Source organism: Nannospalax galili, unplaced genomic scaffold, assembly GCF_000622305.1.
Source record: "Nannospalax galili isolate Female #2095 unplaced genomic scaffold, S.galili_v1.0 scaffold44, whole genome shotgun sequence".
In the NCBI taxonomy this organism is placed as follows: domain Eukaryota; kingdom Metazoa; phylum Chordata; class Mammalia; order Rodentia; family Spalacidae; genus Nannospalax; species Nannospalax galili.
In genome coordinates this window covers 1,649,913-1,667,232 of record NW_008355789.1, presented here as the reverse complement: position 1 = coordinate 1,667,232, position 17,320 = coordinate 1,649,913, and the positions used below count along the sequence as shown (strand labels likewise).

Genomic DNA, 17,320 nt, shown 5'->3' with positions numbered 1-17,320 from the left:
CTCAGGAGGCAGAGGCAGGAGGATCTTTGTGAGTTTGAGGGCAGCCTGGTCTACATAAGCAAGTTCCAGGCCATCTGGGACTATATGGAGACCCTGTCTCAAAAAATGGATTGCCACTGGGCATGGTGGCACACACCTTTAATCCCAGCACTCAGGAGGCAGAGGCAGGCAGATCTCTGTGAGTTCAAGGCTAGCCTGGTCTACATAGTGAGTTCCAGGCCAGCTGGGGCTACAGGGAGACCTGTCTCAAAAAGACCAAAAAAAAAGGGGGGGACTGCCAAAATAAAAGAAAATAATGATAATAAATATTTAAAACATAATAGAGGAGAGATATTGCACAGAATTGGATTTTTGTTTACTTAGAGTCAGACAGATTCATTTTGATAGAAGATTAGAATATCTGAAAAGAGGGTTTTTGTTGTTGTTGTTGTTGTTGTTTTTGGTCTTTTTGAGACAGGGTCTCCCTGTAGCCCCAGCTGTCCTGGAACTCACTGTGTAGACCAGGCTGGCCTTGAACTCACAGAGATCTGCCTGCCTCTACCTCCCAAGTGCTAGGATTAAAGGCATGAGCCACCACGCTTGGCATATTTTATTATTTTTATTTTATGTGTGTAAGTGTAACACCTGTATGTAAGTAGGTAGGTGCACCCATGTTGTGTAATGCCCAAGGAGGTCAGAAGAGGGCATCAGATCCCCTGGTACTGGAGTTACAGATGGTTGTTAGCTGCCATGTGGATGTTGGAATCAAACCTAGATCCTCTGCAAAAGCAGTAAGTGCTCTTAACCGCTGAGCCATCTCTCCAGCCCCATTACCAAGTCTATCTTAAAGACCTCCTACTAGCAGCTGTCTGGACTAATGCTGTCAAATCTTCCTCATGTCTCCAACTGCAATCAAGCTATAAGGCTGGTAACCATGGGTTCACCTGTCCAGGGCTAAATGCTCCACCCTCAAAAGTGCAAATAATCTATTTCCATGAGTCACTTGGAGCACTCTTTCCTCTTCCCATGAGACCCAAGACCCAACTAATTTTGAGGCCATCATCCTAGAGGCCTTTCTTCAAGGAGACGTCTTATAAGTGATTCCTGGACTGAGGCCTTTAAGCTCCAAATGACCTTGTCTCAGGGACGTCGGCATTACCATCAACATCCATGCCTGCCTCCTACCACTGAAGACCTTCTGATCTGACCCCTGGTCTCCTCCAAAGTGCCCCGAGTGCCTTTTGTGCTCTGTAGTCCCATAACCTTGTGACAGATCAAAAATGCCAAGCAGGGCTCCCCCTGCCCCAATAACCCTACTCAGCTCTGAACCAGTTCCAGAAGATGGACTTTGTCCTTTACAGTGATTTGATCTTGCTATGTTGGTGCGGTATGTGGACGCCATTCTAAACTAAATCTCAACAAGGTTACTTTAGTTTCAGATCAGGCTGTGTTGAGCAAGTCCCCTGCTGCCTCCAGCCATAATCAGAAAGACATTCTTTAATGAGGCCTGGCTGCAGTCTGTCTTAGGGCATCATGACACTACTGTGGAGGATTCTGCTCAACAGGTACAGACCATCGGGAGTTTGACCCCTTATGACCTATGCTAAAATGCAGTTAGCCAGTCCCCAGGAAAAGGAACCCATATTGTAAAACTTAGTCCTCAGTGTTGGGAACAGAAGGCCATAAGGCCAGCTTATGTTTAGACAACATGGTGCTGATACAGATATCTGGTCTGAGCCAACAAAAACATGACTGACACTGGACATGGACCTATGAGTCAGTACAAAATGGCTAACATTGGCTATCTGAGCAACCCCAAAGTAAATAGCAATGTAATCTGGTATGCAAACAGTTCTGGCAGAAAACCACTTTTGTGTGGGTTCTGTGTAAATGTTGCCTTGGGGTCAGAGGTCTGAGCCTTTATGTTTGCCTACCCCCACACAGTCTGTGTGCTGGTCTATGTGTGCTTTTATCTGCCTGTGTGGGGCCCATGTATACCACTGCGTGCCTGGGTACCAGCCAGGATGTGCCTGATAGCAGTCTGTGCCCAGAGTGAATCAAGTGTGTCTTGATTCAAGTGTGTCTTGAATCAAGTGTACAATGCCACTCAATCTCTTCAACCTCCCAGCTTCCAATGACTCTCCTCCTTTTCTGGCTTTGGAACTTAGACCTCACACTTTTGCACAATGAGGTATCGCATAACCATTCAGACATGAGCCCCACTCCTGTCTCACCTGGTAAGAACTAAGCAACCTGGACACCGTGACATTGATACACTGCATGACTGCCCACGTGGAGCACCCCCACCAAAGAATGTGACTGTGTAGTTATCATTACCGTCTTGCTTGTACCAGTGTATCTAATACACTTTCTACTTCTTTTGTCTTGATGAATTCTTTTTTTTTTTTTTTTTTTCTTTTTGAGACAGGGTCTCCCTGTAGCCCCAGCATCCTGGAACTCACTATGTAGACCAGGCTGGCCTTGAACTCACAGAGATCCGCCTGCCTCTGCCTCCTGAGTGCTGGGATTAAAGGCGTGTGCCACGATGCCCGGCTGGCTTTATGAATTCTTTTACATGCACTTCACCAGCCTGTCATGTCATGTCATGGCATGGCAGCCAGGGCATGTTCTGTTGCTTCATGGAACTTCAAAGATATGTTTATTAAGTATAAGTACTTCAGGGGTTGGAGAGATGGCTCAGTAGTTAGGAGCACTTGCTGCTTTTGCAAAGAACCTGGGTTTGGTTCCCAGCACCCATGTGGCAGTTCACAATCACCTGTAACTCCAGTTCCAGGGGATCCAATGCCCTCTTCTGGACTTCTCTGGCACCTGCACACATATGGTGCACATAAACTCATGCAGGTGTGCATACCTACACATAAAATAATGAATAAACCTTGAAGAAAAAGAACTTCAAGTGGGCAGCCATAGTGCCTTAAACCCTAAGTACAGGTTTCTCTTCTTGGCAACAATCTAGTTTCAGCTCCTTGCTCGCTCATGAGTGATTGCTCACGGGTGACTGATCTGCAAACTTACCTGAGCAAGGAAATACTGGATTTCAAGTTCTTTGGGCTGAAAATGGAATCCAAGTTCGGCACTAAGTGCAATTTGCCAAGTTACTTACGAGCTCCATGTGGCCATGCAGGAAGGCTGGCAGCAGACTGGTTGTAGTTTGTCCCTGAAGGACTGCGGGGGGTGGGCATGGGAGAGAAAGCTGGCTTTCTGAGCAGCTGTGACTTGTGGATGATTGTGAAAGTCATGTTTCCTAAATCTTATAGGGAGCACATACTGGAGGCAGTTTCCTCTTCTTAAAATAACTATTTGTGTTTGTGTGTGTGCATATATGCACATGCGGAGGTCAGAAAACAACTTTGTGGAGTCAGTTCTCTCTCCCCTTCCACGTTTACATGGGCTCCAGGGATTGAACTTAATGAACAGGCTTTGCAAACCGCTTTTACGCTCTAAGCCATTTTGTCAGCCTGGCATGTATTTTTGTTGTGACCTCAAGTCCCTTCTGGGTAGAGCAGGGTGTTTTTCGTGGACTGGAACATTCATCATGAGCACTGCCTGGATCGTATTGCACAGGATAATACTGGAACTGGCTGTTTGCTGCCATGGAGTTGTTTGCTGCCATGGAGTTGTTTCAAGTGCCTTTTGAGGAATTTTTTTTTTTTTTTTTTTTTTTTTTTTTTTTTTTTTTTTTTTTTTTTGGGGGCCTCCCTTTTTTTTTTTTTTTTAATTTTTGGAGGGACTCCTACATCCTTTTGTGGAGACCCATGGCAGCTGGAGTATTCCCTTGAGGATAACAAGTCACCTTGCTAGATGCTAGATGGGCCAGGGACAAAAAAGAGCACCCTATGCCCCATATTCTCTGGATACCAGTAGGCTTTAAAAAATTATTATTTTAGCTTGGGGTAATCAGGCTTATCAGAGCTGTCCAGCCCTGCCCAATCCAGCTGGCAGGGGCTGGGGTGAAGCCCCCTGGAATCTGAGCACAAGTGAATATAACAGGTAGGGAAGTGTCACAGTTTGGGTTTCAGTCTCCTGGGAAGAAAGTACAACAGTCTGTCTGGACTCAGAGGAGTTCTATAACCCTGAACCCTCAGGTTCTGCCCATCATGCCTCAGGTGTATGCTCTGTGTACCTGCCGCTGTAAGGACTGAAGGCTGGATCTGGGGATGACTAGCACCTTGGTGTGTCATAAAGGATCTTGAATCAGAGGCAGCCCACCAGCCCTGAGGGCTTCTCTCTTCAAATGACCAGTCATGACCCTGGCTTTGTGAGTTCACAGAACCTGATCAAAGAAAACGTCCACATTAAACAGCACACTTCACTTTCCCCCTTGTATTGTAAAGCTTGACATGAAAGATGGCCACAGGTTAGGACTCTGGCACCCAAGCTGGGTGAAGGGCAGGACAGGCATTGTGGCTGTAGGACACCTGTCCTTTTTCCTTCTCTCTTTGAAATGCTGGTAGATTTTATGCTGAACTGCTAACATTAGAAAATGATTTTCCACCAGGTGTGCTGGCTCTTGTCCGCAGTCTCAGCAGAGGCAAGAGTTACAAGCTCTCTGCAAACCAGGGCTACATAGTGAGACTCCGCCTCCAAAACAGCAGAAGATCAAAAAGCAAAATAAAAACAAAAAAAGCACCTAAATAGAATAGAAACATGTTTTCCAAGTGCTTGGGCCGCTAGGCCATCAGGAACTGTCAAAGCTCATCTTTGTACCCTCTGCAGTGGCTTTCCAGGCTGCTGAGGTATTAGTTAAAAACCCACACTGGCAGGGCTGGAGAGATGGCTCAGCGGTTAAGAACACTGTTTTTGCAGAAGACCCGGGTTTGAATCCCAGCACCCACATGGCAGCTAACAACTGTCCATAACTCCAGTTCCAGGGGATGCATGACACAGGTGCACTTACCTACATGCAGGCACAACACTCATACACATAAAGAAATTTAAAAAAAAACCCAAAACCCATACTGGCAGCTGGGTGTGTTGGTATACGCCTTCAATACCAGCACTTATGAGGCAGAGGCAGGTGGATCTCTGTCAGCTGGAAGCCAGCCTGGTCTACATAGTGAGTTCCAGGCCAGCTAGGACTACATAGTGAGACCCTGTCTCAACCTCCCTGCAGGGTCTCAACAGCCCTCCCCTGAAAAAAACCCACACTGGATGTGGAGGCAGAAAACCTGGGCTGTTCAGTACTGCCCTGCCTTTCAGAGCTGCAAGGCCTGGGTAAGTCAGCCTCTCTGGACGCTCAGAATCTTCAAAGATAGTAAACCTCAAATGTCTCCCAAGACGTTGATGAGTACATAAAATAGAGCAGTGCTTGTTCTGTGCTCTGCCACAGCAGCCTCTCAACCTGTGTGGACTGGTTATGCTTACACTGTGGTACTTTCTGCAGCATGTCCCCCAACACCAGACCAATTTAATGAAACAAATAAAAAGCAACATTTTAGAAATCATTGTATTCAAAATTAGTAATAAACTTTAGGGTAAATAATCTTTGAAACAAAAGCACAAGAGGAAAAATAAATAATTTACACCAACTTGCTAACCTAATTTTCAGAGTAAATCCATTTTGAACTACAGGACTGTAAGCCCAGGCACCAACCTGTGGTGAAGCTTTCATAGTTCACTAGCATTAAAAACAGTAACAAAGAAATGGAACGCTACATAAAATCATTAACAAACCCAAACACTGGATTTTATTTCCTTTTTTTTTGAGAAAGGTTCTCAGTCTGTCGCTCAGGCTGGTCTGGAATTCACTTTATAGTTCAGGCTAGCTATAGTCAAATTTGTGATAATCCTGCCTCGGCCTCCTAAATGCTGAGATTACAGGCAGGAGCAATCACACCCAGCTTCAAACACTGGATTTAATGTTTTAATTTTAAATAATCAAACTATAATTTTGTAGATAAACCAATGCAATACTAATGTAATTGGTATTTTTAGCTTGAAGAGTTGTTATGCAACAGGATGGGAAACTATAAAGAAGTCTCCAAAGCCTGAAATTCAAATAAAAATGGACAAGTGTGCAGTGGAACAAAAACTCCAGACACTGACTGGAGGGGTGTCTGAAGGCTACATCCTTTATTGTCTATGATGGCTTTTGGTGTGATGATTTTTTGACATGTAGAACCTTCAACACATTAGATACAGCCTTTATTTATTTTTCACAGTTAAAAAACCATCCTAAGACTCTGTTCAGACCTCACAGCCTTGTGGGTGGATTCCAAGAGTCTGCTATCTGATAAAACAGTAGCATGAAGATTTACTGCAGTGCCCTAATTTCATACTTCCTGGTACACAATGAATCACTTTGAGAATTTATTCCAGGGGCTATATACACAAAAGTGTCAAGAAAAAAATGTTCTCCACTCTTGCATAAAAATGTGTACAGTGCATCAGGAATGAACTGGTCTCCCTGCTTCAGGGATTTCCGCTGCTGCCGAAGATGAAAGGCTCCCTCCTGCTTTATTGGTCTGTGATTCTGAGTCAATCATCCAACCCAGGTGTTTCTCCTTGTTGGATCCTAGATGCTATCCTGATGGCTTCTTCCAGAGACGGCTGCTCTCCAAGCTGAAACACACACATCCAACAGTAACAATTCAAAGCCCCAATCAAGATAACACCAAAGAATTGTTCCATGGCAGAAAGGAAATTTCTCCTGTAATTCTGACACTTTGGATTGTTAAAATATTATTGTTAACCTGGTCTTTAATTACACAAAATGAAAACTTCTCAAGATGGGAATAATGCAGCATATTCGAGACTGATAAGCTCTTCACATGCCAGGGACAGAAATGGTCACCCTGGCCAGTGGAGGTGGAGAGGTAGCTTCTATGTCCATAAATTAAAGAAAACCAATCAGCGGCTGGCACTTTCCCAAGTAACTCGGGGAGAAACCACTCTCCTCATGCAGGGGATCTATATCTGGCATCTAGGATTTTAGATTCTCTGCTCAGCTCCTGTGACTCCCCTCAGAATGCTCCTCCATGTCTTCTGACAGTCCTCACTTTGAAATGGGATTTATGCAGGTACTCAGAGGGTCACTGAGGGTCTTTGTTTACAGAACCCTATGAAGTGAGTCTTATATCAACAGTAAAGATAGCAAGCTGGGTACACACCAGTTTTTTTTTTTTTTTTTTTTTCTTAATTTTTCTTGTTATAAATTCCCCAAGAATATGCAAAGCAAAGGTAGTAAGAACAAAGCAATAGTCTTTTTTTTTTTTTTTTTAAGGTCAGGTTGCATATAGCATATGCTGATGGCCTTGAACTTCTGATCTTCCTGCTTCCACCTTCTGAGTGTTGGGATTGCAGGCCAGAGCCACCACCAGGCCTGGTTTATGCAGTGCTAGGGATCAAACCCAGGGCCTCTTGCATGCTAGACAAGCACTCTACTAACTGAGCTACATTCCTGGCTCAGTGTTGGTCTTTTTGTGATAACCTCCAATATAGTAATTGTCTTAAGTAAGTGAGGTACCCAGATGATTCTGCGCTTTACTCCATGAGCAGCTAGGAAACACTCAGGAAAGTGCCAGCTGCTGATTGGTTTTCTTCAGGAACAGAAAGGTTACACACAAGGCCCAGTGTGCCAGGTAGAGAGCTATGCAGCTGTGCTGCTGTTGGCCTGCCCTTGTACTTACCTGAACTGCAATCTGGGTGCCATTGGATGTTGCCACTAAGGTCAGAGGTCTAGTTTCTGTGGTCACTAAGTGATGGCTATGCTGTTGGTGCCCTATTTCTGATGAGGCCGTATGGAACGCTGCGAGGTCTTGAGCCACAATCGCAACCTTAAGCAAAGTGAAACAACTCATGAGACATTCAATCTATGATTCAATTAGGTCAAAGTCCACTCTATGTGAGGGACCAGAGATCTGCAGATGCCTTCCACTGGAAAGACTGCACATACTCCCTATGCTGGACTCTTTTATTTGAGGAAGTTAAGGCCCAGAGAAAAGGGACTTACCTGTGTTTATGAAATGAACCAATGGCAACACGGGATGGAGGATACCAGAGAAGTCGGTCTGCTATGCCAAATCCCTGGACAGGTTCTGTTACTCTTAGTGACTGCTGAGTAAGTTATACATCTTGACTAATCCACAAAATGGATATCGATTTATTTCTGAGTGTGGATCAGACTCCTTTCTGCTATTTACCTGGTGCACTTACATTTCTTCTTCACTGGGAGACACTGAAAGGACTGGTGACATCACTCACTTCCCACCTTAGGCTCATGGAACTTGGCCATCTATATTTCTCCTGAAGTCTCTAGCCAGACGGACTAACCAGGCACAATTATAGTTTAAAAATAGATGTAACAGGGCTGGAGAGATGGCTCAGTGGTTAAGAACACTGGTTGTTCTTGCAGAAGACCTGGGTTCGAATCTCAGCACCCACATGGCAGCTAACAACTGTCCGTAACTCCAATTCCAGGGGATCCGACTGTCTTCTGCGGGCACTGCATGACACGGGTGCACTTACCTACACACAGGCAACACATGCCGCATACACATAAAATAAAAATAATAAGGGGGCTGGAGAGCTGGCTCAATGGTTAAGAGCACTGATTGCTCTTGCAGAGGACCCAGGTTCAATTCCCAGCACCCACATGGCGGCTACAAACTGTCCTTAAATCCAGTTCCAGGGAATCCGAAGCCCTCTTCTGACCTCTGCGGCATTGCACGACACAGGTGCACTCACATACACGCAGGCAATACACTCATATACATAAAATAAAAATAAATAAAATATTAAAAATAAATAAATATGGACAGGCATAGTGGCGCATGCCTTTAATCCCAGCACTTGGGAGGCAGAGGCAGGTGGATCTCTGTGAATTCGAGGCCAGCCTGGTCTCCATAGCGAATCCAGGCCAGCTAGGGCTACAGGGAGACCCTGTCTCAAAAAGACCAATAAATAAATAATAAACAAACAAACAAACAAACAAATAAACAAATAAGTTAAGAGTGCTGGACCAGGCACTGGATCATCTTTTGGGCTCTGGCTCCAAAATAACCAAAAAAAAAAAAAAAAAAAAAAAACAAGGAACAACTGGAAAAAAAGGCCACAGCCTGTGCAACTGGTTTGCTGTACAAGCTGCTCCCAGCATATGTCCTATGTCCAAGGGCTAGGCCCTTAAGAAGTTCATTATTTGGGAGCTGGAGAGATGGCTCAGTGGTAAAGAGCATCTGTTGCTATTACAGAGGACTGGGGTTCAGTTCCCAGCTAATAACAGTCTGTAACTCTAGTTCCAGGGGATTTGATGCCTTCTTTTGGGCACTGCACATATGGGTACACTTACATATGTATAGGCAAAACACTCATACACATAAAATAAAAATAAATAAAATTAAGAAAGAAAAAAAGGTTCACTATTAGGAACTCAGAGGCCGCTGCTCTCAGTGACATTTCCACAGCAAGTGTTTTCAGTGTTTATGTGCCTCCTAAGCTCTATGTTAAGCTGCACTACTATGTGAGCTATGCCATTTATAGCAAGGTGGTCAGGAATTGAGCTCATGAAGCTTGGAAGAACTGAACACCGCCAGCACAATTTAGACCTGCTGGTGCTGCCCTATCATCCCCACCAAAACCCATGTAAAGAGCTGGTTTCATGAAGACAGGAGAAAAACCATCTTCTGAAGAAAATAACATGGAAAAAAAATTTTAAAGTAGATAACAGAGCCAGGCGTGGTGTCGCATGCCTTTAATCCCAGCACTCGGGAGGCAGAGGCAGGTGGATCTCTGTGAGTTCAAGGCCAGCCTGGTCTACATAGTGAGTTCCAGGTCAGCCAGAGCTACAGGGAGACCCTGTCTCTGGCCACTAGTCCACTAAACATGTTAGATTTGATAGATACTCAGCTTGAATTGATTCCAGTCATGCTCCATAATCCAATAAGAAAAAAGATTTCAGTCCAGCATTCACCCTCCTGAAGATGTCAACTATAAACTCTTAACCAAGAAAGGAAAAAGCAATTATTTGGAAGCATTAGAAAACAATAAAAAAACAAGCTGGGCATGTACACCTTTAGTCCTAGCACTCAGGAGGCAGAGGCAAGCAGATCTCTGTGAGTTCAAGGCCAGCCTGGTCTACATAGTGAGTTCCAGGCCAGCTGGGGCTGCAGAACTTGAAGCTTCAACTCTACAAGTTGGGAGGCTTGGTAAACACCTCAGGCTTTACACTAAAACCCTAAAGGTCATGCTTTCAAAATAAAGATGTCAAGATGAAAGTTTCACCCTAAGATCCAATGGCAAAACTAAGACAGACCTGCCTTAACAAAGCAAAAAGCCCAGCCTCAATGAATGAAAAAAACAGCAGCAGCAACAATAATAAATATGGCTGTTGAGATGGCTCAGCAGGTTAAGGCACTTGCTGCCAAGCCCGGTGGCCTAAGTTCAATCCCCAGGACCCACACAGTAGGAGAGAACTGATTCCTGGAAGCTGTACTCTGACCTCCATATGTACACACTGGCACCTATCCATACACAATAAGTAAAATGTAATAAAAATTTTAAATGAATAAATAAAGGCCAGTGAGATGACTCAGCTGGTAATGGTGCTTTCTGCCAAGCCTGAGTTTGGGCCCCAGAAGCCACACGGTAGGAGAGAATTGACTCCTTCAAGATGTCCTTTAACCTCTACACATGTTCCATGGCACATGTGGAACCATATACACACGTACAAAAAACACACACACACACACACACACACACACACACACACACAATGTAAAAAAAAAAAGTAAAACGAAAAGCAAAAACAGGTCACTAGAAATTGCCCATTTGAAGAACTCTAAGAAGCTTTTAAAAACCCCAAATATCTCCAGTAACTTGTGGGAAATCACTAACAGACAATCTGTTTCAGAAGGAGGGGAACAAAACAACTTTTTTGAGGGGAATAGTCCTCTAGCTTCCACATAAAGACATAACATATATGTTCACATCTGTACACACGTGTGTACACACACACAAAATAAAATTCAAAAGCATAGAAAAGGGACATTATTTTGGATCTTATAGCGTTAAAGGAGTAATAAGGAAATACCATGAACGTTATGTTAATAAAAAGATGTTAAAGCTAAGTTCCTGAAAAATAAAACACACATCTAGTAGTGTAGCTTGGTAGGAGATGACTTCTCTGGCATAAACAAGGGTCCTGGGTTCAATCCCTAGCACAGAAGAAAATTAAATAATTGAGATTGAGAAGAAAGAAGAAAGCAGAGGAGGATGAAGGGAAGGAGAAAGAGACTAAGCCCACGCATGTAAAGACACAGTCAGTGTTCTAGTTAATGCCTGGTCAAGTCCAGATAGCCCAAGTGGAAGCCAGCATCTGCTCCATGGCCCACAGCTGCAGCAGAACAAACACAGCATCTGGTTCTCAAGTGAAACCCCCAGCCCCATGATATCTCCAGCTGCAGGAAGCTGCCTGGCTTCATTCCACTTTTCAAAGCCTCATCTGACTAGATTCCTGACCACATGCTACAGACAAGCTGCACAGGAATGTGTCTTAGGGTCACTGCTTTTCCAGTCTTGCAAGTGCAACTGTACAAGGTGTATTTACTCAACCTGGGTTATGAACCCATCCAGAAAATCCACAAAAAACAAGTAGTGAGGTAGGACCATCCCATAAGACAACCTGAAGGCTAGTAGCTGTGTTTTGAGGTTTGTTTTTTTTTTTTTTTTTTTTTTAAAGAAAGCATAATTAGCATTCAATTAAGATGCATAAACATGGGCTGGAGAGATGGCTCAGCAGTTAAGAACTTGCTGCAAAATCATGAGGACTAGAGTTGGGATCCGACCCACACATATCTGTTACACCAGCTCTGAGGGGGTTAGTGGCAGGAGGATCCCTGAGGCTTGCTATCCTATCCGCCCTCTAGCTGAGAAAAATGCTAGTCCCAGATTCAGGGAGAGACCCTGCCTCAAAGAAGAGGCAGAGAGTGACAGAGGACATCTGACACGTGCTTCAGGCCTATGCCCCAGCACACAGGAACATGTACCCACCTACCACAAGAGCATACACTCACATACACAAATAACTATCTCTTTAAAAATGCATAAACCTTTGGTGTTCTGTTGAGTTTTGACTGTTGAATGCACTTCTGAAAACCCCTCCCAAAACAAGATAGAGAGCAATTTCTTCATAGTCTATTTAATCACTCTTGCAAAAATGAATTGTCTGTTCTTAGATTTCATATAAATTTAAGTACACAACATGTATTCTAGTGGAATTGCTAGGTTATAGGCTATATCATATGTCTGATCACAAGAAACTACCATGATTCTCCTGTGGTTGTGTCACTTACACTCCCTCTAGTGTGTACAAATATCCCTGCTTCATATCCTTGCCAGCATTTCATTTTCTTAATCTTGATTTTAAACATTTTCTTGAGCCTGAAATGGTATCTCATGGTATTTGTTGTATAAGTGCTCTACCCCTAATCTATACCTCCCCAACCCCTTAATTTACATTTCTTTTCTTTTTTTGAGCAGGGTCTTTTATAGAGCCCAGGCTGGCTTGATTACATGGACCAGGTGGTCCTAGAACTTGTTTTGATCCTCTTGCCTCTGCCTCCCATAGTATCACAGGTGTGCATTACCACACCCAGCCTGTGGTTTCTGTGTTTTGTTTGCTTAATTGTGTGTGTGAATGTACCATTGTTCAAGTGCAGAGGTCAGAGGACAGCTCTTGGGAGATGGTGTTTCCTGACACCTTGTGGAATCTGGAGACTGAACTCAGGTCATCAGTAACATCACAAGTGCCCCACCCCTACCTCCTGAGCTATCTTGCAGGCCTTGGTTTTCTGTTTGTTTTGTTCTGAAAAAAAAAAAAATTGTTTTGTTTTAAAGATAGGGTCTCACTATATAGCCTCAGCTGGCCTGGAACTCACTATATAGACCATCCCAGGCTGGCCTTGATCTCACAGCAATCCATCTGCTTCTGTTTCCTGAGTGCTAAGATCAAAGTGCATGTACCATCACGCCCAGCCTTGTTTTGTTTTTGCATTTGAATGTATACAAGAAATCTTTACCTTAAGGTCACCAAAAATTTGGCTCTCTTCTAGAAGTTTTATGGATCTGAATTTTCTATTTCAAGGCATAAAACTGTCAATTTTGTTCCTTTTTTCAAAATTGTTTTGACCAGAGCTGTAGAGATGGCTCAGCAGTTAAAAGGACTGGCTGCTCTTGAAGAGGACCCAGATTTGGTTCCCAGTACTGACATGGCAACTAACACCTGTCCTTAACTTGTTCCATGGGCTCTAATGACTTCTGGCCTCTGGGGCACTGCACACATATGGTGTACTTGTACACGGGTATGCAAAATACTTATACACATAAAAAAAATTATAAAAAAAAAGAGTGAAAAACTTTACATCACAGCATATCCATACAGTGGGGTATAATGGAGCTTTGGGAAGGAATGAAGAGGCTAGTAAATAAAGAGACATATTTTCAACATGTATTGTTAAAAGTTGGATGGGATGTTGAATATTTGTATTCCCAGCACTGGAAGGCTGAGGCAGGAGGGTCTAGAATTCAAGGCTACCCTGGGTTGCTGAGTTCCAAGCTAGCCCTAGCTACATAGTGAGATCTTGTCTCAAAAAACAAACCAAAAAGCCAGGTAGCACATGCCTTTAATCCCAGCACTTAAGAGGTAGGGGCAGGCAGATCTCTGCGAGTTCAAGGCCAGTCTGGTCCACATAGTGAGTTCCAGGCCAGCTGGGGCTATAGGGAGATCCTGTCTAAAAAGACACAAATAAATAAAAATAACCCCTCACAAAAACCAAAAAAATACTTTTTATATGTATCTGTATATATTTTTTTCTTTTTATCTGAGATGCTAGGGATAGAATTCAGGGCCTTGTTCATTTCTAGACAGGGCCCTACCACTACTCAGCCCCTATTTTTTTTTCAATTTTTTTTTTTCTTTTGGTCTTTTTTGAGACAGGGTCTCCCTGTAGCCCCAGCTGTCCTGGAACTCACTATGTAGACCAGGCTGGCCTTGAACTCACAGAGATCCACCTGCCTCTGCCTCCTGAGTGCTGGGATTAAAGGCGTGCGCCACCACGCCCGGCTTTTTTTTTTTCAAATTTTTAGAACATGTTAAGATGTTATGTACCCCCAAATTAATGAAAGTAAAATTAAGTAGATTTTACAGATGAATTTATTTCCTAAGTGTCTGATGACAAGGCCGACAGGAAGAGCTACTGTTAGTGAGCACTTTCTTTACATGCATGATCTCAGTTCATCCTTACATCAACCTTATGGTGCAGATGTTACTATCACAATTTACAGATAAAGAAAAACTAGCTCTAAGGGTTAATTAGCTAAAGAAGTTCCAAAAGTGGGAGCCAGTCTGAAGTTTATGTGATTGAAAAGGTCCATCTACTGCCGGGCGTGGTGGCACACGCCTTTAATCCCAGCACTCGGGAGGCAGAGGCAGGTGGATCTCTGTGAGTTCAAGGCCAGCCTGATCTACATAGTGAGTTCCAGGACAGCTAGGGCTACAGGGAGACCCTGTCTCAAAAACACCAAAAAAAAATCTATCTAACAGTTTTGACACTGATATAGGTATTGACTAATACAGCACACAAAAGTAGTTACCTGCTGTCCTTCCGTGCCCTCGGCGGTGACCATAGCAACAGAGTGTGTTCCTGCTGAGGAGATGACTGCATCATGTGCAGGGACTGTGATGGGTGTGCCGTCCTGCGTTACCATGGTAATGGTGTTGCCAATGGCCTGCATATCAGCTTGAGATATATTGACCTGCAATATAGTGCATTTTACAAATCAGTCACTGTTTCTTGTTATATTTGGCAGTCTTCATTTTTTTAAATTTTTATTTATTTATTATTTTTATTTTATGTGTATGTGTGTATTGCCTGCATGTAGGTAAGTGCACCCATGTCGTGAAATGCCCTCGGAGGACAGAAGAGACCGTTGGATCCCCTGGAACTGGAGTTACAGACAATTGTTAGCTACGATGTGGGTTCTCGGATTCGAACCTGGGTCCTCTGCAAGAACAGTGTTCTTAACCACTGAGCCATCTCTCCAGCCCCATATTTGGCAGTCTTACCTAAGGACTGAGTTAATCTCTGTGTAGGTTTACTCATGGGAGTAAATAAACTCTTTATCAGACGGTCTGGAACTTTGCATTGATCCTCTGCTTCAGCCTCCTGAGTACTGGGGTTACAGCTGAGAGCCCTCGCCCCCCCATTTAGACCCTTATTTTTGTAAAACTCCTCCTTCCTTAGCCATCTTCTATCTTGATACTTTTCTAAAACAAAGCCAACAAGTCTTTTTATGCTCATGCTCAAATCTCCATTACTTATAGTACAGACCTCCTACATCGTGTTCTTTCCTTTTTTTTTTTTTTTTTTTTTTAAATCTTTTTTGAGACAGGGTCTCTCTATAGCCCCAGCTGGCCTGGAACTTACTATATAGACCAGGCTGGCTTTGAACTCACAGAGCTCCATCTCCCTCTGTCTCTAGTACTTTATATACCCTTCAAATATGTACTTCTAATTATGAGAAATTATCATTTCAATTGTTAGAAATGTATCTCTCCCACTAGACTTTATAGAACCCATCTGTACTACCCAAACCATCTACAAAAATGTCTGGCATCACGTAGAAGGTCAAAAACTGTCTGAGGGCTAGAGAGATGGCTCAGTGGTTAAGAGCAGACAATGCTCTTGTAGAGGACATGAATTCTGTTCCTAGCACCAACACTGGGTGGCTCACAACTGCCCATAAACCCCGGCTTGAGGGATCTCACACCCTCTTCTGGCCTCCACAGGCAACAGCACTCACATGCATATACCTTCACACTTGCATACACATAATTAAAAATAAAAATTCAGGGCCGTGGTGGCCCATGCCTTTAATCCCAGCACTCTGGAGGCAGAGGCAGGCAGATCTCTGTGTGTTCAAGGCCAGCCTGGTCTACATAGTGAGTTCCAGGACAGCTGGAATTACAGGGAGACTCTGCTTCAAAAAGACAAAAAATGAATAAATAAATAAAATAAAATAAAAATTCATCTTTTAAAAAAAATTTAGCTGGGTGTGGTGGCGCATGCCTTTAATCCCAGCACTCAGGAGGCAAAGGCGGGCGGATCTCTGTGAGTTCAAGGCCAGCCTGGTCTACATAGTGAGTTCCAGGACAGTTGGGGCTACAGGGAGACCCTGTCTCAAAAAGACCAAAAAAAAAAAGGAAGAAAAAAAAAAGACCAAAAAAAAAAAGAAGAAAAAAAAAAGTTTTAAGTTTATGTGTATGAGTGGATTGCCTGCACGTACATAAGTGCACCCATGTTGTGCAATCTGGAGGAGGTCAGAAGAGGGTGTCAGATCCCCTAGAACTGAAGTTAAGGACAGTTGGTATCTTCCATGTAGGTGCTGGGAATTAAACCTGGGACCTCTGCAAGAGCAGTCAGTGCTTTTAACCACTGAGCTATCTCTCTAGCCCCGAAAACTTCATCTTAAAAAAAAAAAATGTCTGAGCTGGGCATGGTGGTGCATACCTTTAATCCAAGCACTCAGAAGGCAGAGGCAGGTGGATTTCTGTGAGTTCAAGGCCAGCCTGGTCTACATAGCGAGTTCCAGGCCAGCTGGAGCTACAGGGAGACTCTGTCTCAAAAAGCCAAAAAAACAAAACAAAACAAAAATGTCTGTGTGACTCGGGATGTAATGGAAATCTAACTCCTGAAGGAAATGGAAAGGTTAAGTTTAGAGAGAATACAAGTACAACGTTGGGATGAAGAGGATAGTTTGGGGATACAGGATCAACCTCACTCTGCATGTTCCCAGAGGAGTGATTAATGGATGAGACAAGGGTGTATTCCCTATAAACACCAGGGCTACTCAACAGTGCTACTGGCTGCCTCTTAGAGAAACTGCCCAATCACTGTATCTCAGTACACTCTGTTTCAGAGTTATTGAAGAAGGGAGGGAAGTTAGCTCAAACAACCTCAGAGAACCTCTGCACATGATGATCTCATTCAAGAAAAAGTGGGCAGATGAATGAAAACTGGGTTAAGCAAACATGTTTAATCTTGCTTGCTAGTCAGAGGACAGAGTATTATGCAGAATGGCAATGCCAAAGGGAATTAGAGCAGTACACTCTGTTTCAGAGTTATTGAAGAAGGGAGGGAAGTTAGCTCAAACAACCTCAGAGAACCTCTGCACATGATGATCTCATTCAAGAAAAAGTGGGCAGATGAATGAAAACTGGGTTAAGCAAACATGTTTAATCTTGCTTGCTAGTCAGAGGACAGAGTATTATGCAGAATGGCAATGCCAAAGGGAATTAGAGTACATGGTAAGGGTGCTCTGTATTTTT

At 43.6% G+C, this 17,320-nt stretch overlaps 1 protein-coding gene across 1 annotated transcript in view; it reads right to left on the bottom strand.

Moving 5' to 3' along the window:
• Positions 1 to 5,449: 5,449 nt before the first annotated feature.
• Znf143 (zinc finger protein 143) overlaps positions 5,450 to 17,320 on the bottom strand; it is a 56,691-nt gene continuing 44,820 nt past the window's right edge. The window contains exons 13-15 of the mRNA XM_029556279.1: positions 14,587 to 14,765; positions 7,629 to 7,775; positions 5,450 to 6,561 (exon numbers count right to left, since the gene is read on the bottom strand). Coding sequence (XP_029412139.1) covers positions 6,478 to 6,561; positions 7,629 to 7,775; positions 14,587 to 14,765 — 410 coding nt within the window. The 3' untranslated portion in view covers positions 5,450 to 6,477. The remainder of the gene's footprint in view (positions 6,562 to 7,628; positions 7,776 to 14,586; positions 14,766 to 17,320) is intronic.